Below are 27644 nucleotides of genomic sequence, written 5' to 3'. Positions count from 1 at the left end.
CTGGAGCCTCTGTTCTTTCTACTGACTACTTTTTCTCTGTGGTCCAACTGGGTGATTTATATTGTTTTATCTTCCAGTTCACTGATTAGTTCCTCTAATGCTTACATTATGCTATTGATGAGATTCACTGAAGTTTTATTTGGATTATTGCATTTTTCTGTTCTAAAGTTTCCATTTGGTTATTTTTTGTTTTATATTTCTTTGCTGAGACTCTTTATTGAAACTTTCTAATTTTTATTTGTTGAAATTGTTTATAATTGCTTGTTGAAACATTTTTGTGATGATTGCTTTAAAATCCTGGTCAGATAATAACATCTTGATCATCTGGGTGTAGGCATCTTTTATCTTTTTCCATTCAATTTGAGAACTTCCGTGTTCTTGGTATGAATGTTCTTTATTACAATTTGGAGATTTGTGTTATTATGTATTGATTAAATTTTTAATCCATTTTTAAGTTCTAATAAAATTATATAGTATGGAAAATTCACAGAATAAAAGGAGTAGGAGGATAAGAACTACAGAGAGATGAAAAGCTCGACTTTGCAAATGCAAAGGTTTACCAGATGGTTCATGGTTTTTGAACTTCACATCCCCTGTGATCATTTCAGAGATGCCAACGCTTCAACCTCAGTGAGACAGGAGGAAACAGAAAAGCAAGTGCCAAAGCTGCAGTGGGTGGGGCTGTTTAAAATACATCTTTATTTTCTTCAGACAAAAAAAGGATTAGTTTTAGAGACTTTTATTTCCTGATTAGGGGACCTGAGCGAATTTGTGAAGGAGCAGGCTTAGCCATATGGAAAGAGATGTTCTCTGTTCATCCGCCAAAATCAAAGAGCTCCAGAGCAGCCACAGACTCTGTTGTTACAGATCGTCAGAAAGTGGATAATCTGGGTGTTGAGCAAATCTAAAAGGTAAAGGGAGAGTCTTGGTCAAGTAACTATTTCTGCACTGAGTAAAGACAGGATTCTGTTAAATTTAGGCAGAAGCATGAAAATTAACATAGTTTCCGTTAGGTAAGTGCAAATCCAAGTTGTCTTATAATAACCGCGCACTGTTGCTTCACACTGTCATGAAGACATTGTGGACAGTAAGTGTGTCCACACACACAAGTACGTGATAACACCAGTACATCAGGTTGTGCAGGGATGTCACGCCACAGTGTAAGGAGATAAACTATTTGTGTGTATGCTTTGCACTCCTAGGAGGACAAAACCAAATTCTCTCTCTTTTAAAATAATGTCCAGTGTTTTAATATATAAGGTTAATAAATACAAATATTTTAAGGTGATGGTCAGAAAGGTGATAAAAAATTTCACTGTTCAATTTATTTCAAGCACTCAGAAATAAGTTATCGATGACTTTAATAGGAGAAAAAATTATAGTAAGCTTCAAGGTAGATATTCCACATTAGCAATGTAAACTGTGTATAAAGTAATAATTTTGAGATACAAAACACTAAATCATTAAATATTATTGATTGATATTGCTGTTGTTTATGGGTTATTGCCTGCATCTCCATTCTCTCTTACCTCTGGATCATTCTATTTCGTTATTTATTCAACCAGTGTTTATTGAGTACTGAGGGAGATGGTTGTTTAAGAACAAAAACAAAACAAAAAGGCTCCCCTCAGAACACAACACTCTGAAGTAGTAAAGAAAAGGTTACCCTAAGTCAGTAAACTCTGTGGCATGTTAGAAAGGCATCTGTCAAGAATGGGAATGAAGCTGCGTGGAGGGCGGGTGGGGGGTGAGACACGCCTGAAGAGTTGGATTTTCAGGGAAGTTGGGCGGCATATGGGTTGATCCCTGCAGGATGTGAGGGAGAAGCCCAGTGAGCTACCCAGACAAAGAGCTCTCCTGGCAGAGAACACAGCCACTGCACACACCCTAAGACAGGCCGGGACATGTGAGGGGTACAAGGAGGTCAGCAGGGCTGCCTCAGGTCCAGAGGGGAGAGTGGTAGGATGTGGACACAGGGATGGAGTGACTGTCAGCCCTGGTAGGTCTGAGTGAGGTGCACACGCTCTGTGTGCAGAAAGTGCAGAGACAGGCACCTGACTTCACACCTTTGAAACTGCTCCCTCTGCTGCTGGTTGTTCCCCCAGTGTCCACAGTGGGGTGAGTTACTCACAGAGAAGTACTATCAAAGTAGGTCATGTTCCTGTTGAGGCCGTCCAGAGTTTTCATATCCTCTGGTGTCAATTGGAAGTCAAAAACCTGTCCGAGTTGTGAGAGGCCAGTTCAGTTTCCTGGGACATCCTCTGTCCCTCTTCTCCCTCCCCACCAACACACAGATTCATGTAGGAATTTGTGGAGTTTATGAGACCTTTATCCTATATCTGGGATTCATGCAGTGGCTAAACTGATGGGAATCTGTTCATTCCAACAGTTGAGACTGGCATCTCTAATCTGCCCTCACGCTTTTATTGGGTAGCTGTTCTTGTAGCAAAGTCCAAATCTCACATGATCTAATTCCTTTACAGCTATAGAAGTCAAGGGATGATTGACCCAGAGCCATCCTGTAGGAGCAGAGCAAGGATTTAGACCCATCCTTGGCTCTGCACCCTGCGCTTCCTGGACATCACACACCCAGTCAGCAGTGGGAGGCTGAGACAGCCAGTGCAGTGTGACATGGCAGAGTGTGCCAGAGACAGCTCTGCCCACACCTCACAAGTGCCCGTCACCCTGTCAGCAGTGGGTGGCTGAGACAGCCAGTGCAATGTGACATGCAGAGTGTGCCAGGAGACAGCTCTGCCCACATCTCACAAGTGCCCGTCACCCCATCAGCAGTGGGAGGCTGAGACAGCCAGTGCAGTGTGACACGCAGAGTGTGCCAGGAGACAGCTCTGCCCACCCCTTACAAGTGCCCATGTGCCATGCCGAAGGATATGCCCTGTCATCCCCACTGCCTGCTGTGTACCTGGAAGTTCTCCCGGATTCTCTTCTCACTGAAGCTCTTGGCCAGGACCACCACACCTCGCTGCAGCTGGTAGCGCAGGGCCACCTGGGCTGGGCTTCGCCTGTGCTTTTCAGCAACTGCATTGAGCACTGGATCCTCCAGGAGATGTGGGTTGCCTTTTTTCACCCTGAGGGGAGAAGCAGAGATGCTACCCATTTGAAGTTGAATATCCACTTTACTTGGAGGCGTCTTCAAGCTGGGGATGCCTAATACCCTAGAACTACAGTCCCCAACCCCTGGGCCACAGAGAACCGGGACTGGTCACACAGCAGGAGGTGAGTGGCAGGCAAGTGAGTGAAGCTTGGTCCGTATGAACAGCTGCTCCCCATCACTCACAGCACCGCCCGAGCTCTGCCCCCGTCAGATCAGGGCAGCATTAGCTTCTCACAGAAGCGAGAACCCTGCCATCAACTGCGTGTGTAAACTACGTGGGAGAAGGGTCTGGTTGCAGCTCCTTGTGAGGATCTAACGCCCGATGATCTGAGACGGAGCGGAGGGGGGCTCTCACTGGTTCTGCATTAAGGTGACTTTCTAACTATTTCATGACGTCACACACGAATATAGAAACAAAGTGCACGATGAACGTGATGTACTTGAATCATCCTGAAACCATCCCCTCACCAACCGGTCCGTGGAAAAATGTGTCTTCCATGGAACTTGCCCCTGGTGCCAAAAAGGTTGGGGACCACTGCTCTAGGACCTCCCTTATTTCCCTCTGGCTGTCTCAATAGCTGTTTCGCTTCTTTTGTTATAGCCAAAGAAGAAGGAAAGGAAGGTAGCAAAGGAAATTCAGGTCCTTTTTTCATTTTTTTAGTATTTCTGAGAACTTAGTGAAAGACTAAATAAATAAAGCACACGCAATTGTTGAAAGTAAGACTGAATTTCCACCATAGTAAATAACAAACTATTGTATAAGAATTTGCTATTTCAAAAACACTTTCAATAATTTCATTATGTATTAATCATAGCATTTCATCGAGTCCTTACAATGTAGGTCTAGGTTAGGCAAAAGGTTAACAAAAATAAATTATTCCTGCTGTCTACCTTTAATTTCCCCAATTGAGAGATGAAGGTACAATATCTGTGATTCAAATAACTTTACAAAGATGATTACCAGTCCTTGGCTGAGTCGGTGCCCAAGGCCCCATACGCAGCCAAGACGATGTCTTTGGACTTGCAGAACTCCAGGAGCTGGCTCCGGTTGTAGTAAGGATGGCATTCCACCTGCACAGGACCAACCAGGAGTGTGAGGTTACAGGACTACCAAAGCCAAATTTACCAGAAACACACAGAGCTGTATTGCATGGTATCAAAAATACTCAAGGCCACCAGCAACAAGGCTGGGCACGGTGACTCACGCCTGTAATCTCAGCACATTGGAAGTCTGAGGGGGGTGGATCGCCTGAACTCAGGAGTTCCACACCAGCCTGAGCAAGAGTGAGACCCCATCTCTAAAAAATACCCGAGCATTGTAGCAGATGCCTATAGTCCAGTTACTTGAAAGGCTGAAGCAAGAGAATCACTTGAGCCCGAGAGTTTGAGGTTGCTGTGAGCTACGGCACCATGGCACTCTACCCAGGGTGACAGAGTGAGGCTCTGTCTCTTTAAAAAAAAAAAAAATACCAGCAACATTGGTCAACTCACGGGTCATCACCCATCACTCAGCAGCTGTACCAAAGGCTTTACTTTAAATCACAGCCCAGGGCTAGCAGAGCAATACAGAGTCAGCAATTAGCTCCTGCTCTTGGAGGACAGGGTGAGATACAAACAGATGCGTCTCCAGACTGAGACGCCACAGTGGGAGCTGTGGTTCTTGCTCACTTACTGTCTGTATATAATTTAGAGAGTTAGAAGAATTTTCGGCCTTTCTTAGTGCTTTAAACCCAGCATTCCTTATTTTTATGTCTTCTCTTCAATAGAGAGGCTTCATTGTAAGGCTGCTACCCTTGGGGCCAATGAAATCATCCTCAAAAACTGTTTTTAACCCTATTGAGATATAATTGTTTTATGGAGAAGCGCGACATTCAAAGTCTGTGTCCCGAGGAGTCCGGAAGCCACACGCACCCGTGACACCCTCACCTCAGTCAGGACGCCACACACATCAGCACCTCCAGAAACTTTGCTGTGTTCTTCTGGGCTTGGGGTTTGGGATTTGGTTTGTTTCGGGAGGCTTTTTTAAAATAAGAACACTTAATAGGAGATCTATCCTGCACACATGTTAAAGTGAACATACTGTTAACTACAGGTATAATAATGTCCAAAACATAAAAATCTCCTATAGCTCAACAGCAAAAAAATAACCCAGTTGAAAAATGGGAAAAGAACTTGAATAGATGTTTCTCCAAAGAAATCATCCCTCAAATTTGACTTTTTCCTCAGGTCATCCTTGGGCTCCAGGAACTGAGATGTTTTCCTTTCCCCTTTCTGACCATGTCACACGGGACACCTGTGCTTGATCCTTAAAGCCCCCTGAATCTGCCCCACCCTGAGCAACTACACCCATCCCCTTCCCCGGCTTCAGTCTCGTCCCAAGTGGACGGGGATTTGGAAACACTTTAGCCCTTTTACCATCAGGTGGAAATAAATTGACAGTTGTTATTAGTCAGAACAAAGTCATCAGCCTCATCACATTCACACATTCCAACTGACAGGTTACTGTGCTGTGATCTCACTTTTCCATTTTTCTCACTTCTGTGCACATGGAGAGTAAGAGACTAGGGTTCTTACGCTGAACTTTAAGCGTTTCTTTTTGTTCCTTTGTCCAGATGATATGTGGGCCAAGACTGTGGCCTTCACCAATGGGATGGGCTGTCTAGGGGCCAACTCACAACCAGCAACGGGTGCAGATGCACTTTTAAAAATGATAAAACTAATAGAATTGTTTGAGAATAGTAACACATTTACTGAAAAATTATCGGAAAGTTCTCCATACCCTGCTCCTGCCACCCCAGCCCCTAATTTCTCCTGTAATTTAATCATACGTATTAGTGCGGTACACTTACTGCAGTTAGCAAACCAACACCGATACATTATCATGGGGCTCACGCTTAAAACCACAGATCTTTTCTTTTGAGCAGTTTTGGAGTTTACAGGGGAAGAGTTTGAATTAAAAGTGGGAAGCTCTCATCTATCGCCTCACTCCCCTCCTCCAATTAGCCTATTATTACTTTTTTACATTAATATTGCATATTAATTACAATGATAAGCCAGTGTTGACATATTATTATTAAGCAAAGCTCATAGTTTATGCTAAGCAACTCTCTTTGTGCTGTGCAGTTCCTGGGTTTTGACAAATGGAGATGGCACGCACTCACTATCACAGACCCTAGGACACCATAGTTACACTGCCCTAAAAGTCCACTCTGCTCCTCCCTCCCACCTTTGAACCCCTGACCTGGCAACCACTGATGGTTTAACTGTGTCCATAGTTTTGCCTTTTGCAGAGTGCCATGCAGTTGGAATCCTGTGGCGTGCAGCCTTTTCAGACTGGCTTCTCCCACTTAGTAACGGACATTTAGCTTCCCTCATGTCTTTCCATGGCTTGATAGCTCTTTTTATTGCTGAATAATATTCCTTTGCCTGGGTGTACCACTCACATACTGAGGGATATCTTAGTTGCCTCAAAGTTTTTGCAGTTATGAATAAAGCTGCTATAAACAACTGCGTGTAGGTTTTTGTGTGAACGTAAGTTTTTGGCTCATTTGGGTAAATACCAAGCCACATGATTGCTGGACCATGGGATGGGGTGAGAGCACATTTAGTTCTGTAAGAGCTGCCAGCCTGCCGTCAAAGTGGCGGTGCCATCACATACTGCCACCAGCAGGGAGCAGGTGTCAGTCACCACATTCCCACCGGTGTGTCCTGTCATCAGTATTTTGGGTTCTATGCATGTGACAGGTAGACCGTGGTACCTGGAGTTTCAATCTGCAATTCTCTAGTGACACATGATGTCAGCAACCTTTGCATCTGTATATCTTTGTAGAATTGTTCAGATCCATTCCTCATTTTCAAGTTGGGCTCTTTGCGATTCGTTCTGGTTGAGTTTAAAGATTCCCTTGTGTATTATGGATATCAATCTTTTATCGGATACGTGTTTTGCAGTTATTCTCTCCCCTCAGGAGCTTGTCTTTTCATCCTTTTAGCAGACTGTGTGGATTCTGCCTGCTGGAACTGCATCCGTCCCTTCATGCTCATGCACAACTTGAGGTCTTTAGGAAGTGGCCACTTCAGAGCCCCGTGGCCAGAAACTGAGACGGTCCTCTGATATTCATCATGAAAATGTGGTAGGCTCCCACAGGTAAAACTCACGCAGCACAGAGGTGTCCCCAGGACCGGAGCCCTCTGCAGTTCTTCCTGGCCTCGTCCACGCCGAGCCTCCAGCAGCTTGTCAAAGACAGTCTGTGTCCTCCTGACCCGCCCCCCCAGCACTGGGTCCGGCTGTGGATTCTGCTTCTGGGCCCCCGCAGGAAGTGGTGGTACTGTTAGTATCAGCCTGTCTCTAGAATTTGAGGGACAGTATTTTCTCCTGTGACCTCAATTATTTGATGTATCTAAGAACAATTATTAGTTTTCTGCTTGTCCAGTTGTTCTCCTTACCATGAGGACAAATGTCTTCCAAGCTCTTGATCTGCTAGCCCAGAACAAGAAGCTGGCTGGATGCACTTTTTTCCATTGTTTGCCTGGGCTCTGGTGATAAGAGGAATGGGCAGAGATGTAAAGAGAAGCCAGAGGCCTCAGGCAGGCCTCCCTTGTGCTGTGCTCTGCCCCAGGCCTGCAGGCGAGGCCCGGCGTCAGGTCCCCAGGCTGGCTCAGGCCCAGGTGCAGACTGGCTCTCCATGACTCTGCCCACATGTTTGCTGCCTCAGCCATGAACACCCAGGAGGAGGCCGGGCAATTTGTTGGAGTAAAAGCAGTCCTGGACCCTGTCACACCTCACCGAGCTGACTGCTCACTGGGCCCCGTGTGCTGCACAGACCGTAGTGAGCCATACTTCGGCTCAAGCTTTCCATGCTCTGCGGTCTCCCTCTCAACCACTCAGCCTCCACTGGGCCCCATGCCTTTCACCCTTTAGAGCTCAGGGGAGGGTCTGGCTTCCTTTTTGATTCTTTACCAAGTACCACAGTCAAACCAGTTTTTTTTCTTTTTCTTTTTCTTTTACTACATTAGTGATGCCCAGAATGCAGGTAAACTTCCCAGGGGACACAAAAGAAAAATTTTAGAACTCCTACTTGTATTTTTCATCCAAAAGAATAAACCTTACAAATATTTAACATATGGATAGATTCTCCTGACTGTCTGCATGTTAAATGTGCCAACGGCAGCATGGCCTCTGTGGCAGGCAGTGTCCCTGGTCCCTGGACTCACATGAGTTTTGTCATAATCATCCTTCATATGGTTCCATTTTATGTGGGTTTACCCTATGAGCAGGCCTCTAAAAATAATCCTTAACTTTTTATTGTAGTAAAATGTACATAACATACGTTTTACCATCTTAACCATTTTTAAGTATCTTTAAGCACATTGACATGGTCCACAGCCATCATCATTCATCTCCAGAGTAGCCTTTTAAATGCAGTAGCTGTCCCTGAGTTTGAGAGAGGTGTGCCACTGACAGGCTCAGTGGTTATCTCATGGCCCAGAACCGAAAGGGGTCGTCAGACTTGGAGATGAATCTCCTCTCTTCCTTTACATGCCTGCGTTCCAGACCTACTGGCCTTCTACGTGACGGGGAGTGGCTGTTAGGCATTTACTGGCTCCCACTCCTAGGACCAACCCCAGGAACACCTAGTAAACGTGCTGTTAGTAGAGAAAGCCTGGAGATGTTTTCTGCAAAGTGACATGGCCTGATGCATCGGCTCAATAACTTGAAATGTGTTCTGTTCTCTTGAAGCATCTGATGTTCCAAAGTAAAATACATGAGAGGGGGATGTCCCTGGTGACCTTGTCAAACCAAGGAGAGAGAAAGCTGAATAGCAGAGCCAGAAGTTGGTGGCCAAACTGGCGGAGCTCACCTGGTTGCAGACGGGCTTGTACCTGAGCCCGGGCTTGTTCAGGATCATCTCCAGCTTCCTGCGGTTAAAGTTGGAGACTCCGATGGACTTGGCCAATCCCGCATCCTTACACTTCTCCAGGGCCTGGGAAGGAAGGGTTGATGAGAGGTAACCTGTGTAACAGGCTAGACAAGAGAAATAAATGCTAGCATTCAATACCGATGGGGTGGGGGTGGGAGCATAGGAGATTGGGGCAGGCCCAGGCTCTCAAGGTGCAGGTGTCAATCATGAACAGGGATTGATTAAGAGAAAAATGAAAAGTAATAGGGAAAAAATATGTCAAAGGGTAGAGGAAGGAAAGAGTGCAAGTGGCCAGGTTGGAACTAACGGAGTCAAAAGCCTGGAATCAGCAAAGCTGGAGTGGCCAGGGGCAGCGTGGAAGGCAGGAATGCACCTGCCAGCCCTCTGGCTCCCTGTTCTCTCTGCCCCCAGCTCCTACCATCCGTCTCACCTGCTCTGTCCCAGTCTCATCTGTCCCCTTGTTGTTCCTTGAACATGGCAGTTTCTCCCCTCCTAAAAGGTTTGCCTTGGCCCACTTTCTCCCTGTGCCACTGTGTCTCCAGACACCCATACAATCAGTTCTTCCATTTACTGCAACTCTTTGCTCAAACATCACCCTTTCAAAGAGGCCTCCCCGCTACTCCGTCCTTAATTGCTGATCTGTGCCCCAAACCCACCCAGGTACTCCATCCTCCACTCAGCTCTGCCCTGCCACTCCACACCCGGGACCTCGCTGTTCCCCGATGCTGCCCGAGTGCGTGGAGCAGAGTGCGGCACACCAGCCACTCAGTAAACACGTATATGGGATGACTAAGGGAATAGCATGTGACAACAGAGGCACAGGGCCAGGCGGGGGTGCTCCTGAGCTTGAATGGGCAAAACTGGGCCAGATCCCTCTTTCCTGAGCCCCTTTCCTGAATTCTCAAGGTGTAGACACGGCCTCTCTGGAACTTCACTCACCTCCCACGTGCTGCAGAGATCCACAGTATCAAAAATGATTTTTCCATCTGTGTCCTTTGGGAAAAAGTCCTCCCCAGGCTGGAATACAGGAGAGAAGGACAGCTTGTACAAGGCCGCCTGACCCCAGCCCAGCTGTTGGGGGCCTGAGACCTTGAGATCAATGGAACAGTGTGTCCTTATTCTTGGGAGGGTTGTAAAGTTAGGCTAAAGGCGAAGGAAGTACACTGAGGAAACACTTCCTAGAAATGCTTTGAAGTGCTCAAAGTTTCATAAATACTGTCTGTGTCAAGGTCCACCTGAGGCACCTAGGACCCACCCTAACCAGAGCCCAGGGTGGCATCATGCCCCATGGTCCTCAGCCCTTGCAACGAGCTCTCAGCCTGGCGAGCATCTTGTCGGCATCTCCATGCAGGCTCCCATCTGCATTAAACTTTCTCTCCCTGAACGGCACTGCACATGAGGACACTCCCTGCACCAGTGAGCATGGGCTGCGATGCCAGAGCGTGGAAACTCGAAAATACAGGCAGCACCCCCCCATGATTGAGGCGGAGGTGCTGGTAGCAGTGACCCCATTGCCCTCAGGCTAAAGGAGTGAACTGGGGTGGGACCACAAACTGTGCTGTCCCAGATCAGCAAAGTGAACAGCTGGTGCTGACCTTGAGCGACACCGGGAAGTGGATCAGGTAGAGATCCACGTAGCTCAGCTGCAGTTTCCTCAGCGACCTTTCCAGGCATGTTTGCACCAACTCTGGACGTAAAAAGGTGCACCACACCTGCAATGGTTGAAATAGCAGCCATGTGGGATAATTTCCTCAAAAGTCCTTAGGAGAGATATCAAAATGGCAAGTAAACAACCTCGACAACCAGAATCCCTCCTGCAGCAGAGACGTGACAAGTTACCCAGTGAGGCTCCTGAGTGCTTCCTCACCATGGCACATTTTCATACTAAATTAAGGCAATAAATGTGGACAATACAGGTATGATTTTACAGCAGAGTTTCTCAAATTTCAGAATATAAAATTACCAAGTTTGCCAGTACAACCCATATTTCCTGGCTCCTAGCACACTCACATTAGCTGGAAACCAGCCTGGGCAGTTGTCTGCTGGACAAGAGCCCCAAGTGTTTTTCCATAGGAAGTTAAGCCCACGAGAAACTCTCCTGGGAATAAGTTAGTCACTTCATTTTAAGAAGTGTTAATCTAGGGGAAAATTAATCAAAATGACTAAAGTAAAGGAAACAAATGTTTTGTATGAAAGGAGAATCCAAAGATGAATGTGGAAGGCTGGTGCTATAGCTGCACCACCTGCCGAAACGGTTATGTGCCACATTGCTGGTCCCGAGAGGGCAGGAAGATCCCTTGACAGACTGCAGAGACTGACATGCATGGGCTGCAACGCAGCCTTTCTAGGCTACTGTGCCTCAAATTGTGTGTGTGTGCTGTGTGCACACGTATGTGTACTGTGTGCATGTGTGTACCGTGTGTGCTCTGTGTGCATGTGTGTACCGTGTGTGTGCTGTGTGCATGTGTGTGCTGTGTGTACTGTGTGCATGTGTGTACCGAGTATGTGCTGTGTGCATGTGTGTGCTGTGTGCATGTGTGCACCATGTGTGCTCTGTGTGCATGTGTGTACCGTGTGTGTGCTGTGTGCTCTGTGTGCATGTGTACATGCGTGGACATATGTACTCTGTGTTGTGTGCATGTTCCCATGCACGTGTGTGCTCATGTGTGTGTGTACTGTACCTATGTGTACTGTGTGTGTGCTGTGTGCATATCTGTACCATGTGCATGTTCCCACACATGTGTGCACGTGTGCCATGTACTGTGTGCGTGTATATGTGTGTGCTATATACTGTGCACGTGTGTGTGTGTTTTCCCGACAGCAGCAGCTCAGTAAACACCAGGAGCTTCCTCTGCAGTCTGATATCTAAGTCCTTCTCCTTGTTGTAGATATGATGTCAGAGGATAGAGAGGATTTTAGGAGGAAATGGCTCAAGAATATTGTTTAAAGTACAGCAGTACTTTCACAGACATTAATTTCATCCTCATATATGATTCCTGCTTTACAAGGATAAGAATTAAATATGCAATGACCACAAAGTAGCTTGAGATCTGAAGACCAAGGCTCAGAGAGGCTAAAAACTACTTTGGGGCTAAGAAATGTCAAAACAGAACATCAAAAAATTAAAATTTGATCCTATTCTCCTCTGATCCCAAGCCACGCTTTCTTGCCAACTCTCATTACCTCAAACTATGGCTAAAGATCAAGTCACTTTGTCAAAACTTGAGTACAGCAGAGTTGGAAAGGCCCAGTCATTCCTGTGTTTTAAAAAACACGGTTATAAGAACAGCCAGCATTTTTGAGCATTTAAGATTGTGTCAAACACTTTTCTATGAGCTTTACGTGTATTTTTCTTAATGTAACGCTCATAAAAATCCTGGGAGGTGACTAATATCTTCATTTTACAGCCCGTGATACTGAAGGATAGAGTTTAGGTATTTTGTGCCAGGTCACACATTCTGTAAGGGACAGAGCCTATTGTCAAAGTCTGATACAGAGTCCAGGCTTTTCATGGTACAAATCCATGATCTTCATGGATGAAGATCAGACCAATACAGAGAGAAATTTGCTGAGAAATTGTACGGCTAAGCTGGGGCTCCCCGCAGCTGCAGTGCCGCTGAGCACAGCACCTTGGAGGTGTAGAATACATCTTCTCTCCTCACAGCGCCACTGGCCATCTTCCTCCGGAGAGCCTGCCCGATCTCCTCCTCATTGAGATACAAGTACGCTGAGTCAAAGTGGCGGTAACCTACTTCGATTGCTATCTGGATGGCCTCCTCTACCTTACTTTTAGCAACCTAGAAGAATGTGAAAAGATAAAGACTTAACTTGACTCCAAACAGAAGACCAATTCCATACACAGAGCTGTTCAGCAGAATCTATTGTTTTCGTAAAGGCCAAGCAGTAGAGGTCACAGAGCTAGAGGATGAGGTATACATGATTGTGAATATTTAACAACCGAGCCCCTAAAGAGGAGAAGTCCTGGTTTGTGTGTCTTCCAATTTCTGTGGTGTAAATACTCCCACCACGGCAAATTTTAAGCTTCCAAAATTAGGAAGAGATCCCCATAAGATCCTGGTTTTTAACTCCCTCCTGTATATTGACACCATCTACATGATCCAGGGATTTACACAATCTAAAGATTTATACTCTTAATTCATTCTATGAGAGTTTATTAAATTGGTTTCAGCCCAGGAATTCAATGAGAATAATTATCTATCAATGCAAAGATGTAACTGTAGACACAATAAATTCATGATTTCCCTGCCTAAACTTGGAAGAGTGCTTCAAAGAACATTTGAGGAAGGAGATAAATGTAAAATAAAAAACTTTCTTTCACTCAAAAAAATCTAATTATTTGTTACATTAGTTCTTAGGTGACACTTTCCCCTTCAAAATGTAGTTATTTTTCTTAGGTACCTGCTGTCCTGTGCCCGTCCGTAATTTTTCTCTTCCCATTACCAGGTTCTATACCTCACTCAGTAATTAAGATGCCTCTTGGGCACATTTCTTTTATTTCCAACTCCTGATGAGTCAACCAAGTTCCAATCCCCAAATTACAGCCACGTCAAGCCAGAAGCTGCACCTCCTGCCAGGCTTTTTGCTAACAGCCTTGTGCCTTACACGTTGGGAAGTCAATCCTACAACTTTTCTAAACAATTATAAACTTTATCACAAGAACCACAGAGATGTGTCCTTGGGAGTGTTCAGTGTTGGAGCCAGAAAAATGCACAGAGTTCCGCGGCCCACAGAAAGGGAGAATTCCCACTTGGCTTTCCCCCCACACAGCCTTAACAGCCTGGCCCTGAGGAGACTGTGTTCACCCCAGACCACCCTCTAACTTGTCCCTCTGTCTCCAAGTCCCGTTGCCACAAAGCTATCTCTAAACAGTCTGACTGGTGGTGGACATTAAAAGTGACAGAGTGACTTCTTCAGAAGCCAGTTTGCTGTGAAGCTTCTGACAGATGGTCATCATGACAACTGGCTTTGTTTATTCTGATACCCTGTGAAACGGCTAGAACTGGACGGCCAGTGATAATAACAAAAAACAGACTTACCCCAAATTCTGAAGATGGCCCTTGAGCAGTGCCACTCCAAGTGAGGTCCTGGGCAGGCAGCATCAGAACCACTTGGGTTCATTAGAAATGTCAATTTTAGTGCCTTAGCCCAGACCTATTCCAGGGATCAGAGGCTTTGGAGGCAGGGCCTCCAGATCTGCATTGTAAATTTGAAAAGTACGGACAGTGATGCACAAGCTAACCTAGCCTGAAGAGATGTGTTCTACAAATGAGAGAAATGGGACCCACATGAATTTCCCAAACTCACACGGTGACCGCTTCTGGCAGGAACCACGTCCGCCACCCCAAGCCAGTCCAGGCCCAGTCCCAGGCGTCTACCTTACTAGGAGCGGAGGTGCCGAGCCCCAGTGTGGGCATGAAATGTCCATCATTCAGCTTTACGGAAAGGGGTACGGTACCACTCATCTTCTCCCACTCTCCTGTGAAACAGACGCGGCTTTTCTTCTTTGATAAAAGAAACCTGTGGAGGGAAGAAAATAGCACAGTGGACATTTTTTTCAATAACAGCTTTAATGAGAATAATTCACATGCCATGAAATCACCCCCTTTAAAGTAAGCATACGATTCTGTGGCTTTCAGTATCATATACAGTTGTAGACCATTTTTCTCATGCGTATCATCAAAGAAACCACACGCTCATTAGAAATGACTTTCTGTTCCCCTCTCTTCACCCCCGGCAACCACGACTGTCTGCGTGAAGCTGCTGCCTCTGGAAATGTGATAGAAATGGATTCGTAGAACTCCTGGCTTTTTGTAACAGCCTTTTATTATTCAGCATAACTTTTTCGAGTTCAGCACGTATTAGTACTTTATTCCTTCTTATGCCAAATAATGTTCCATTCTATGGATATACTACATTCTGTTTAACCATTCACTGATGTCTAGAAGTGGAATTGCTGGGTTATATGGCAAATCTATGTTTAACCTTTTGAAAAATTGCCAAATGTTTTCCAAAATGGCTACACTATTTACATTACTAACCAAAATGTATGAGTTCCCATTTCACCACAGCCTCTCCGACTTACTATCTTTTTAATCATAGCTAGCTATCCTAGAGAGTGTGAGATGGTGCCTTTAGGATTTGATTTTCCTAAAGACTTGTCATAGGGACCATCTGTCCAAGTACTCACTGGCCATGTATATATCATTTTATGGAGGACTATGTATGCATAGAATTTGCCCAGGTCTTCATTGTAGTATTTGTATCAAGTTACATGTATGTATATATACTCTAGGTATAAGTATTTCAACATATAAAAGATAAGCAAATATTTTCTTTCATATGAGTGGTTTTTTAACTTTTCTGATGGTGTCTTTTGAAGCATAAATGTTTTAAATTTTAATGAAATTCAACTTATCTATTTTTTGTCACTTTTGCTTTTGGTACCATATATCATACATCTAAGAAATTATTGCCTAATCCTAGGTCATGAAGACTGATGTGTATGTTTTCTTTTATGCTGATACATCACATCCTTGGGCAAATAATGTCTGTTTTTAATTGCTTTTTAATGTATTCAAATTGAGAAATATAGTTGGGATCAGAGTTAGAACTTTATTAAATAGTTTAAAGACAAAAGTGAAAATAGTTGTGCTGTTTTAATAATCAAAGATTGACCATTCTACATTTATGTAGCAATGATATACATTCATTGAGGTCATCAGATTTCTCTTCTGTCATGTATTAGAGAAGATTTCATTGAAAGAGCCTGCATAATATTATTAGGTTGTAAATTTCTGAACTCTAACTTTGTTTTAACCTTGCAAGTTCCATCCCTCCCAGGCCTAAAGTGATGTATTACGACATCTCCTGGAGCTGTTGGTGGGAGGCAGTGTCGGAGAAAGATGAAGATCCAGGCTCGGGCGAGAGGCTCACTGACTCCCGGAGACCAGCGGGCGTGACCGAGGTAAAGCAAGAGTGATGGGCCGTGACTGAGAAGATACTTTTTTATTGCAATTTCTACTTCCTTTGATTCTACAGAATCTTTCCAGTGACCCCCAAAGCCTAGGAGTCCAGCGAATCATCAAAGAGGGTTGTGACTGAAAAACAGCAGGAGGAAGCAGAATGTCGGCACAGAAGTGTGCAGTGGCTGTGTGGCTTAGACCATTGTCCCCAGTCAGAACAGGACTTACAGATCTAATCACTGGGCAAACAGTCATCAGAAACAATGAGACAGAATTTGAAAATGTTGGTGAAAGAAACATCGTGTCAGCAGAACATGATGCAGGAGCCTGTAGAGACGGACTAACTAGCAGCAGAAGAGTGAGCTTGAGCTAGACCAAAGGAGCAGCACATCCCGGGCAGCGAGCTACTGACTTGGAACAAATGGAGCGTGTGGGATCCCAAGCTGGAGGCCTGGAGGATGAATCCCTAAGGAGAGTTTGCCAGCCACAGAATAAAGGGACTTCAAAAGGAGAGAAAGCTTCACAGGCAAAATGCCAGCGGTACAAGAAAAATTAATGGAGCAACCAGAAATGATTGCTGCTCTGCAAAATCGTGTCTACAGTTGAAAAGGGGGAAGAAAGTGCACTGTCGCTCAAAACAAGAGAGCTTGCCTGTGTCTGCAGAAGAGTTCCTCAGACCATCGTGGATAGATAGTTGCTTTGCCCAATTGTCCTGAACCCAAAATTACAAAAATCCATCCACAAAGGCAACATAAAGAAGATGAAAGGCAGTCAGAAGAAGAAAAAGATGACAGCAATCTCTATGCCGCACCAGCTTATAAAGGCCTCCTAATGTCCTCACAGAAGAACTCGAGGACTTAATGTCTAAGTGAAAAGCTCACCCTCCAAAAAGCTCTGAAAACCAGGCCCACACAACATGCATCAAGACTTTATAAACAGCAGGTGAAGAAACTGGAAAAGGCCTCTAAGAAAAGCATCAAATTAGTCACAGAAAGATAAGCCCAGCGATTAGAACCAACACCAGGCCCTGGCTGAGCAGAGGCACGTCCAGGCTCTGGGTAGAGTCTGTGCCGTTCTCCACAGTCCAAGAGCTCCGGGAATAATGTATAAGCAGAACAAAGGAGAAGCCCAAAACTTCAGTGAAGTTCCTGTTCAAGGTCATGGATTTGAGCATCCTGTTCCTGAAATAGAAACATGGGCAGACCAGCTGGCAAACCTAAGCGACTTGTGCAAGTCTTTGAAAACAACCATCTGCAGGACCGGCGTCCTGGCGTAATTTAAAGGAGCAGGATGAAAATGAAGGCATCAAAGTTGGATACCATGTTGGAAGAAGGGGAAAGTAAGGAGAGGGACAGCAGTATGACGAATTTGCAAGCATTGCAGCTACTTACTGTCTCTCACTCCCCAAAATTGACGTGCCTTCTTTAAATGGAGTCTGTCCCTGAGTGAGTGAGGTTCACACTAAGCTTGGAGACAGGAACGATCTCTTGGAATTAGAGAACCGTCTCCATTGTGCGTTGCTGTAAGCACAGCTGGGAGATCTGTGCAGGCTGATTAGTGAGAAAGTGAAGGAGCCCACTGAGCAGGTGTTGGGACCTGAGCACCTTCAAAGCATTAGCTTTGGAAGCTGATGAGTTAGAAGAACATGAGGAATTTTTTTCCAGAATTTCAGGCATTTTACTAATGATCTACTTGAAATCTTAGAAATCTATGACTTGGATGCCATTGTACCTGCAGTAAAGAAATCAAAAGTACTTTCATACTGAAAACATATCAAATCATTTTTACCGTGTAAATTGCATTCTTAACATTTTGTATTTTGTAGGACTGATCTTACTTTGAAACAAGGGCTATAAAATGCATTTGCTCTCAGAATTCATGGCTTTTTTTTTTAGAAGTGGGTCATTCTCCATCTACCTAATGTTTATTAATTTAAAGATTCTTATACAGAAAAATGGTGCTAAACTAAAGTAGTAAATTAACTTTAAATCTGTTAATTATTTCTTAACTAATTCTTGAGTGCTTAAAATTTAAGGTTGAGTTTGTGAGTAAAAGAGGAACTCAAGAAGAGAGATATTCCAAATAAGTTCAGGGTCTAGTGACCTTTGGATCAGGGTAAAAGACATGCCCATGGTAAGTCCAGCCACTAGGAAGCTATGGCTCTCCCATAAGGACTAATTGGCACATTCTATTCAGATAGCCCTTCAATACATTTGCTCTTTCAAAGCAGGAAGAAGAAAAGAAAGAAAGAAAAAATGTTGTATCATTTACATTAGAATAGGAAGTGAAGCCTGGCATAAAATAAGTAGATAAGTAGTCCCTCAGAAAATGAAAAGGATCTTTTTTGCAACCTTGATGTAATGCACTTTTTATAAGGATTTGAGGCCTTAAATAAAATTTTGTAAATAAATAAATAAAACACCTCCTCCCCACCACACAACAGAGACCCTGCTCAAGTTACTAAGAAGTATATTCAATCTAACTTACACATATAAAATATATATTTTAAAATGATATCATTTCCATATGTCTGCTTAGAACTTTTTGACTGAGGATGTCCCATATAGGCAATGAGATTGTTCTGCTGATCACGGAATAGACATTGATAGGGCACACCCTTTTAAGAAACTGATTTGGAAACATCAGTTAAGACCTTCAGCTTTGATACAAAAATTCAATTTCTAGATCCCATTCTAAATAAATGATCTAACTTTTCAAAAAGATCTATGTAAAGGTGTTTATTTCAACATTATTAATAATAGACAAAAGCTGCGGAGCACTCAAAGATGACCAAGGCCTTAAAAATCATTCTAACTTATGTCTATCAATCATAATACCTTGATAACATGTTTAATAGGATGGAGAAGTGCAGACAGTAAAAGTAATGCATACAAACAATATTTACGCAGATTTTACAGGACAGAAAGTTATGAAACTATTCCGTTAAGTGAAAATACAGAGATGGTGTATGAAGTAAGATCTAACCATGAAAACAGCATATCAATGGAATATGATATTCCGAAATGTTGGTTACTATGACTTTCTATTCATAATAGTTTTTAGGATTTATAAATCCAAGTGTCCTATTTTCAAAAGCCAGATTAAAATTTATTTTAACATTTTCTGCCTGTGCAGATTCTCCGGCAGCACTGGCTGGCATGGGCTCAGCCTAGTCCCATTAGAGCCCCCAAAAGCCTTCTTTCCAACCTGCTGTCACGGCCCTGCTCCCCAGCACTCCTCGCTCCTCACCCTTCACCATGACTTCTGATCTTGCCCCTAGTTTCCTAAAGCTGCTTTCATCTCTGTCTCCCTGAGGGTGGAAGTTTGCTGGGAGCCTTGAGCGTACCCAAAGACAGCTCCCGAGTACCTTCCACTTGTCCCCTCGGCCATGCCAGGGGCAGTAGAATTGCGATATTTTGTTGCCCAGGGCTCTGATTCAGCCTCTGCAGTGCCCTCCTCACTCCTTTTCCTCAGTGCTCCTCAGACCTGAGTCTCGGCCTGCGTATTCCTCTGGTCATTTTCCTTTCACTTAGACAACTTCTTTCGCCAAGTAACTGTCAGCATAGTAGAAATTACTAATGGTCAGTAACACCTCACACTCTAAGAAACACAGCAAATTAAGTTGAAAAATAATGTGAACTCACACCTTTAAAATCTTTTCCAGCCCCGTCTCTCCTAAAGGTGTCACACACCGTACAGCAACACTTTCAACCCCAGAAATTTCCACGTGCACCAGCAATGATCAAAATTTGGTTACTGAGTCTACTTCCCTCTGAGAATGCCATCTTCTAGTGTATTAGCTATGTTCGTTCTTGAAACGGAAAAATTCGAGACGAATCTAAATATTGTGTTATTGCTAGAAAGCCAAGCTGGTTTCAAAGGCTGCACCAAACCATCCTGAAAATACAAAACTGCCTCCCGACATCCAGTCCTGCCAGACATCCATGACAGCCGGAAAATAAAAATCAGGTCAACATTGTTATCTGGAACAAGTAGAATTGATAAAAGCGGCAAATCAAAAATTATACTGAAGAATTCAAAACAAATGTGAAGTTTAAGAAAGGTTGAAATATTAAGAGTGAATAAAATATGTTTAATTACTCAGAGACCTTCCTATGTCGGGACGGCAGGGAGTGCCTTTCCCTTCTGGATTGTGGTCAGGTCAGAGAATAGAGGTGTGCACTTCTTTCTGGTTTTGGAAGCTGGAGATTGAGAGCAAACTAAACAGTTCTGATAATGCCCCAGGTACAGGAACAGATCAGTACAATCAGTCACTAGTCCCAATGTGCAAGGAACAGATCAGTACGATCAGTCACTAGTCCCACAAAATAAAGGTCAAACACCTCAGTGACGTGTGGGTGATGCAACACTGATAACTGGTGACTCCAAAAAGGCACCACTCAGGGTCACACGGGATGCAAAATGACTAAAGGCAAAAGGTATAAACATTCCTAAAAGGGTGCAGAAGATAAAGTTTTACCTCGGAGAGAACTCAGCCTAAATGTCAGTGACCTTACGTCTGAATTATCCCTGAAGAAGCACATGTGCCTGGCCCCCTGGGAATTGCTGATCCCGGTTCAGCAATTCCGGTGAACTTTGTGAATGCTGAAAGTAAGCTCAAGTTCATATAACTTTTAGGCGTCATGAAATACTATTAATCGTTTACACTTTTCTTTTACATTTTTTCAACCATTAAAAATGTATAAACCATATTTAGCTCATGGGCCTTATAAAAACTCAGGCAGTGTGGCGAGGCCGGTGGGCCATAGCTTTATGTGATTAGTAGACATTGCTACGAGGGCTATAATTATCCTTCTATAAATTATTGTGCGGTTTGGGGGGTTTTGTTGTTGGGGGGACAGAGTCTCACTTGTCACCCCTGGTAGAGTCCCATGGCCTCACAGCAAACTCAAACCCTTGGGCTCAAGCAATTCTCTTGCCTCAGCCTCCCAACTAGCTGGGACTACAGGTGCCCACCACAACGCCCAGCTGTGCGTGTGTGTGTGTACGTGTGTGCGTGTGTGTGTTTTAAGACGGGGTCTCGCTCTCACCCAGGCTGGTCTCGAATGTCCCAGCATCAGCAGCGTGAGGCATTGCTGTGAACTCAGGCAACCCACCAGCCTCAGCCTCCCAGAGTGCTGGGATTACAGGCATGACCCACCGCGCCTGACCCTAAATCATTTTTTTAGTTGTGGTAAAATAAACATATTTATTTTTTAACCTTTCATAAGCATACAATTGAGTGGCATTAACTACATTCACGATGTTGTCTAACCATCCTGCCGCTCCATACCCAAAACATTTTCGTCATCCCCTGGAGAAATCCCGTACCTGGTACAGAGGTTGCACGATGGCGCTCCACGGGCGGGGCGCGGTGTCCCACCTTTCCCCGAGACGCAGCAGCAGGCGAGGCGTGGGTGCCACGACCCGCAGACGCACCGCCACGGCTGAGACGCCGGCCAGGACGCAGGTGGCCCCGAGATGCGCTCACCTGCTCCCCGCCAGCGCAGAGCGCTTTCAGCTGCAGCCCCGCGGCCCCGCCCCCGCCCGCCCCGCAGGCACCTGTGCGCCTGTCCATTCGGCCGCATGGTCACCGCCTTTGGCCCTTGAATGCTGCATCCCGCCGCCACCCCGCGACCCCCGCCCGGGGCTGGCCTGCGTTCCGTTTCTCGGTCTTTCAGCACAGCGCTCTGGTTTTCCTACAGCAAGAAAATGTGCTCAGAGAGTAAGAGACGCGTGTGGATTCTGCAAGAGCGACGCTGCCTCCGGGGTCGTGCGCGCTCCGAGCATGCCCGCGCTCTCACAGGGCTGCCCGTCCAGGGAGAGGGATCTAGCCATCGACCCGGTAAACAGGAGTTTGACACTTTACCTAAGGGTCACAATCACTGGTTCAAGGACCAGTATTCCTTGGGATTTTTCCACTAGGTCCGCATAACCCTCTCAAACTCCAAGGTTAAGAGGATCTTAATTCACACTCACATTCTAAATTACAGACTCCTGAGGCTCGGCATCCTGGCGGGCGACCGGCTCCGGTCCTGGCCCCCAGGCCCCCAGCCCAGCCCGTGCCCTGTGTCCCCAGCGCGGACTTGCGGGGCCTCGCGGCAGCTTCAGTGCTACCGTGTGGCTTTTCCCCACTACTTGTCTTTTCTTGGACCACTTACTTTACAGAGCATCTAATTTCAAATATAAAAGGCCAGGTTTGCTAATGACCAAGTGTTGGAAGAATTTCCTTTGATTTGAACTTTAAAGCAGTGTTCTGAAAGTGTAGCCTCGGCACCTATGGGGTCCCCAGCGTCACTTGGAGAAAGGGTGAGAGAAAGACGACTTCTATGGTGATACTGAAAAATCATAGCGCAGCGAATTGGACACAGAAGTAAATTTGAGATTCTAGGTGTTTTCTAGTGAACTACTTATTAGATTTTTAAAAATATAAAACAATACCACTTTTCTCCCTAAATGATGTTTTGGAAAAGAAAAGAGTGATTTTTATAAAATGCTTATGTCAGTATGTTTCAAACTTATTTAAGCTATGCCAGACTGGGAGGAAATGGGGAAAGGCCCCCAGTTCATTTTACCAGGTCCGTTTAACTGATGACAAAACTTGATGAGTAATACCAGAAAGGAGAGAAGAAAATCATTGATCAATAACACTCATAAACCTCCATGTCTAATTCTAAATAAAAACGTTACCTAATAGAACCCAGGACTGTATCAAATAATAAAATATACTATCAATGTAAATATTTTTGTCAATGATAAAATAATCATTTAATATCAGGAAATCTGTTATAGCAATAAATTTTTAAAAGAATAAAAGCAAAAGGTCATATCTATGGTTGTCTAATGACATTTTGTACAAATAAAACTATAAGTAATATATAAGTGGAAGAACTTTTTACTGGTAAGAAATAATTTGGCTCGGCGCCTATAGCTCAACCGGCTAAGGCGCCAGCCACGTACACCTAAGGTGGCGGGTTCGAATCCCCAGCCCGGACCCGCCAAACAACAATGACGGCTGCAACCAAAAAATAGCCGGGCGTTGTGGCGGGCGCCTGTGGTCCCAGCTACTTGGGAGGCGGAGGCAGGAGACTCGCTTGAGCCCAGGAGTTGGAGGTTGCTGTGAGCTGTAATGCCACGGCACGCTACCCAGGGGGAGAGCTTGAGGCTCTGTCTCAAAAAAAAAAAAAAAAAAAAAAAAGAAATAATTTGCAAACATGTCATTTTTCCTATGGCAAAATATTTAATTAAATTCTGTTAATAAAGAGATGTCTTCTCCATTTTAAAATTTCTATGAGTGTTTGATCGAGCCCAAGACATTATCAGTTGAAGATTAGAGCATTATTTTGTGTAAGAAAGAAAAAAATGATGCTAATTGTTATTATTATTTTAAGATGCTATTAATTAGAGATCGTAAACTTTGAAAAAAATACATACTTTAGAATTGACTAACTACAGGAAAATTATCTCAGAGGCTGCAACACAAAAATAACAAAAGAAAATAACTGGTGAGATTGGATATGATTTTGTAACCAGAAGACTCAAGGGATTTTAGGGAAAAACAGTTACTTGAATGAACTAGAGATTTTTCCAGCTGAATACAAAACTTGAGCAAAAACACTTAGAAATGGAAACAAGGAAAATGCTGCATTTGTTTTCATGATAATAACCCCAAAATACTTCGGAAAAAGCCTAAGCATGACGGCTCTTCCACAAGGAAATACGATACGAAATTCTTGAAGGCATAAAATAAGATCCGAATAAATGAAAATGTTGCAACATTTTTGGATGAGAAGACAATCCATTGAAATATAAATTGTCATAAAATATATATACAACAAGCAATTCTCTTTCAAATACTAGCAGGCTTGTTTTTAATAAGATACAATTTTCTTCAAGCATATTTAAACATTGCAAGAGGGCATATTTACAAAAAGAAAAAACAATAAGAAGACTTGCCTTACTGAACCTCAGAACATTCTGCAACCTCATATAGTCTAAACAATAGTATCAGTATAAAGTTACACAGAAATATCAGTGAAGCAGGATCGGGAATTCAGAATTACTTTTCATTTATATGAGAATTCAAGATACAATTCCAAGGGCAGTGCAATTCAGAGGGAAACAATTATTCAATAAATCATGCTGGAAATGCTATCTACCTCACAGTAAAAAACAGAATTAAACTTTGGCTCTTACCATATATAAAAATAAATTTTAGATCTATAAATAATATAAAGCATAAAAACAAAGGAAAAAAAACCCAAGACATTCCAAGACCCAGTCTTGGGTAAGAGATACTTTGTTAGACTAGAACAAAAAATTAATTGATATGAAAGAAGGGGCAGAGATACTTGATGATATAAAAATCAAAACTTTTTCAGGGAAAAATGTACTATTAACAGACTGAAGAGGAAAATAGTAGATTTGGAAAATGCAAGCAAGAAGAAAGGAAAAGAAACTGATAACCTGTGAGAGCTCCTGAAAGTGGACAAGAAGAGGACGATTTATTTCAGAAACTGATGAGGTTATGAGGAGGTGTTTCCTGAACGTGGTGAGTGACTAGCTGCTTCGTGTTTCATCCCTGACCCCAGCAAGGAGCAGCAACTCTGAGGAGCCTTCCCCACTCCCTCCCCTTTCTCCTTCTCCCCCCATGACCATGACCATGGCCCTGCAGTCAGGCCGGGGCTTCTGGACTCAGTGGGTCTCAGGAACGTGTGGGGAGCGAGTGGGGAATCAGTCTGGGCCGTGTTTGCACTACAGACAGTTGCCCCCCAGAGCATGGGCTGCTCAGGCAGGACTCCCACCCTCCCGGCAGCATGTCCTCAGTGCCCAGTCCTTGAAACACAGGGGTCTTCTCTGCAGGTCCTAGTGTCCCAGCTAAAGGGCCTTGTCGTTCTCCAAACCAGGCCACAGCACACCAGGATGTCAGCACACCTGCTGCTGGTGATGGTTTCCAGTGCAGGGGCCTGGCCTGAGCCGGGGTGAGTCCCTACCCATGGAGGGTTAGGACTGTCTCTAGAGGTGGTTGTCATCCCCCTAGAGGCCACAATTTCATGAGACTGAGAACCACAGGGTGAAGGAGCCCCGGCCTGCCCACCTGGTTTCCCTGCAGCCTGTTGGGAAAGCACAGGCCTCCCCAGGGCCTCTCTCGGCACAGGCCTCCCCAGGGCCTCTCTCGGCACAGGCCTCCCCAGGGCCTCTCTCGGCACAGGCCTCCCCAGGGCCTCTCTCGGCACAGGCCCCCCAGCCCTCTCTCAGCACAGGCCTCCCCAGGGCCTCTCTCGGCACAGGCCTCCCCAGGGCCTCTCTCAGCACAGGCTGTTGGGTCCGAGAAAGCCTCCCAAATTAACCCCAACCGACAAACTCGAGACTCGCTCCGCTGTAAGAGGCATGAGGTGAAGTTTATTCAGACCGGCCTGGACTCGCCCGGCATGCAAGCCTAGGATGAGCCCTGAACTCAGGGTGAAGGCAGTTTTTATGGGGTACAGAAAGCAAGAGGGGTAGGGTCAGATACGAGTACACTTTTCATTGGTTTTGGTGATTTCATTAGTAAAGGTGAATTTGGATTGGTGCAGGTGAGGGGTGGAGGGTCCCTTAACACTATTTGGTTGAGTAACTATGAAAGGAATGAGAAAGTTTGCAGGGTGGGCCCTGTGGGTGTGGTTTAAGCAACTATGAATGGAATGGGGAGGGTTACAAGGTGGGCCCTGCAGTTTAACAGAGCAGACAAGAAAATGGCGCTGGTCTGGCCCTTACATTCCCCCCTTTCTCTTGTAACTGAGGCTCAATCTTGAGCCTTATCTGCTGTAGTATGCATGGGAGTATATTGGGAACGGAGGACAAATAGTTGAACGGCATTGATTCTGGCCTGAGTAGGAGTGAGCTAAGGGAACATGCGAACAATGACTTTTACAATAGCACTCTGAACATTTGCACAAATTAAAGTTCACTTAGCTCTTATGTCTAATAGAGCAGTCCTATGAATACGTAGATTTTGACTGGAGCAGGGCTTGTTGTTTTCCGCAACAGCAGCTTGAGGGGGTTTTCAGGATCCGAGGTAGCTTCCCAAGGTCCAGGAGCTGTTGAGGTGCGGAGTCCACTCTGCGGGGACTCAGGATCAGCTGCCATTGTTTACGTACTGCTCAGTCCGGCTCCTCTTAGGTGGGGGCAGGTTTTCCTCCGGTTCCACGGTAGGCTTCACTCTGCTGTAATGGATCTAGGCAGGAATTCCTGCTACTCTCACAGGTGTGGTCATGATTTCAGTCTTTGACTCACACCGCAGCTTCTGGAGAGAAAGGGTGGACAGGGGAAAACAAACTAACAGGACACCTCTCACTCACCCATTTTAACACTACCTTTGCCATTCTATTTAACTGCTTAAAGAAGTAGGCTATATACAGGCCTTGGCCCGGAACTGACCAGCTGGGTTAACATTTCCACAGTCATCTTGGTTATAGTCACATACTTTTAGATGTTACAATAGGCAGTCTGGACCTTGAGCACAGCTCTAGGGAGTTATTTTTCATCCAGACCCACAGCCATCTGGGCCAGTCCGGGCCTCAGTTCTTCCTCTGGCTGAGTCATAAAACAGCCTTTCTCCTGAGGCTAATACTAGATCTGGTTTGGGCAGTTGTAGCTGCATATTTCCTCGTGGCCTCTTACGGAACACTTCCAATTCTGTGGTCTGAGAGAGGGGCTACTGGCCAGGTGATCACCGAGTGTTTACCCCCAGTATTCCTTGCCCCCAATTCTCACTCGGATCATGGGCTTTCTGGGGGCAGCTGAGTCCAATTCCCTTCAGTCTTAGCAAGGCCTCTCCCACTAAGTTATAGAGGGCTCCCTGCTCTTCCAGTTCTGTGGCCTTTTTCAGTTTTTGCAGCAATGTCTCTTGGTACCAGATCTGCCAATATCTTCAGCACCACTACCCTAAGTCAGGTGGAACGCACTTTCCCTTTCTGTCCCTGTGTCACTAGTACTGTTTTAACCTGTCTTCTTAACTAAGGTGGTTGGCTCACTGCTACCTATAGCCAGGTATCCATGTATGGAAACTGCTAAGTGTGAATCCAGTAACTGTGCCATATCTCAGACACTAGGGATTTTTCTAAATTTCTAAATTTTTCTCTGATGGCTATCCAATTCCAAAGGAGGGGGGGCATTCCTGCTCACAAAGACTCCTTAGCTTTTCCTGGTGTCATAGTCACTTACAAATTTCTTCTTAAAGTGTTTTAACATAATAGCTAATGAGGTGGGCCTCCCTTGCTTGTTCCCCATTTCTACGCAGGGTCTCCCTTCTGAGACACACATTCACACCACACTTTTTGGCTAGTCTTGTAGTCCTATTTAACATTTCAGTTTACTAAAACAGTTGTGACTCATTTTATGAGTTGACAGTACAGATAAGGCTGGGATCTAATACAGGTGAGCCACAGCCTTTTTTTTTTTTCTTTGAATTATTTTTCTCTCTCTCCAATTTCTCTCTTAACTAAAGACAAATCACAGTAGAGCCAATTCAGTTGCCAATATAACCTGGATCTCAGTATACTGATTATTTGCATAAAGTGCAGTAAGAATCATTAGTCATCTAGATACTTTGGCTTTGCTGGAACCTTTTATAAGGAATTTTTCAGGCCG

At 44.7% G+C, this 27644-nt stretch overlaps 1 protein-coding gene across 4 annotated transcripts; it reads right to left on the bottom strand.

Moving 5' to 3' along the window:
• Window positions 1-723: 723 nt before the first annotated feature.
• LOC100942491 (aldo-keto reductase family 1 member C1 homolog) lies at window positions 724-21508 on the bottom strand. Of its 4 annotated transcripts, XM_012803385.1 has the most exons (12): window positions 20115-20169; window positions 14427-14568; window positions 14088-14135; window positions 12660-12827; window positions 10626-10742; window positions 9970-10047; window positions 8971-9093; window positions 4074-4183; window positions 2921-3086; window positions 2132-2217; window positions 1667-1806; window positions 848-904 (listed from the first exon to the last, which is right to left on the bottom strand). In XM_012803385.1, exons 2-11 carry the CDS (start codon window positions 14511-14513, stop codon window positions 1668-1670), a joined length of 1122 nt encoding a protein of 373 aa, XP_012658839.1. In that variant the 5' UTR covers window positions 14514-14568; window positions 20115-20169; the 3' UTR covers window positions 848-904; window position 1667. The 4 variants fall into 4 exon arrangements, with proteins under 4 accessions (XP_012658841.1, XP_012658842.1, XP_012658839.1 ...); XM_012803387.2 differs by lacking the exons at window positions 1667-1806; window positions 20115-20169 and adding an exon at window positions 21345-21508 and having other exon boundaries at window positions 724-904; XM_012803386.2 differs by lacking the exons at window positions 14088-14135; window positions 20115-20169 and adding an exon at window positions 21345-21508.
• Window positions 21509-27644: the final 6136 nt, after the last annotated feature.

Source organism: Otolemur garnettii, unplaced genomic scaffold (assembly GCF_000181295.1).
Source record: "Otolemur garnettii isolate 467f Iridium unplaced genomic scaffold, OtoGar3 scaffold00019, whole genome shotgun sequence".
Taxonomy (NCBI): Eukaryota; Metazoa; Chordata; class Mammalia; order Primates; family Galagidae; genus Otolemur; species Otolemur garnettii.
This window is presented reverse-complemented; position numbering and strand designations above follow the sequence as displayed.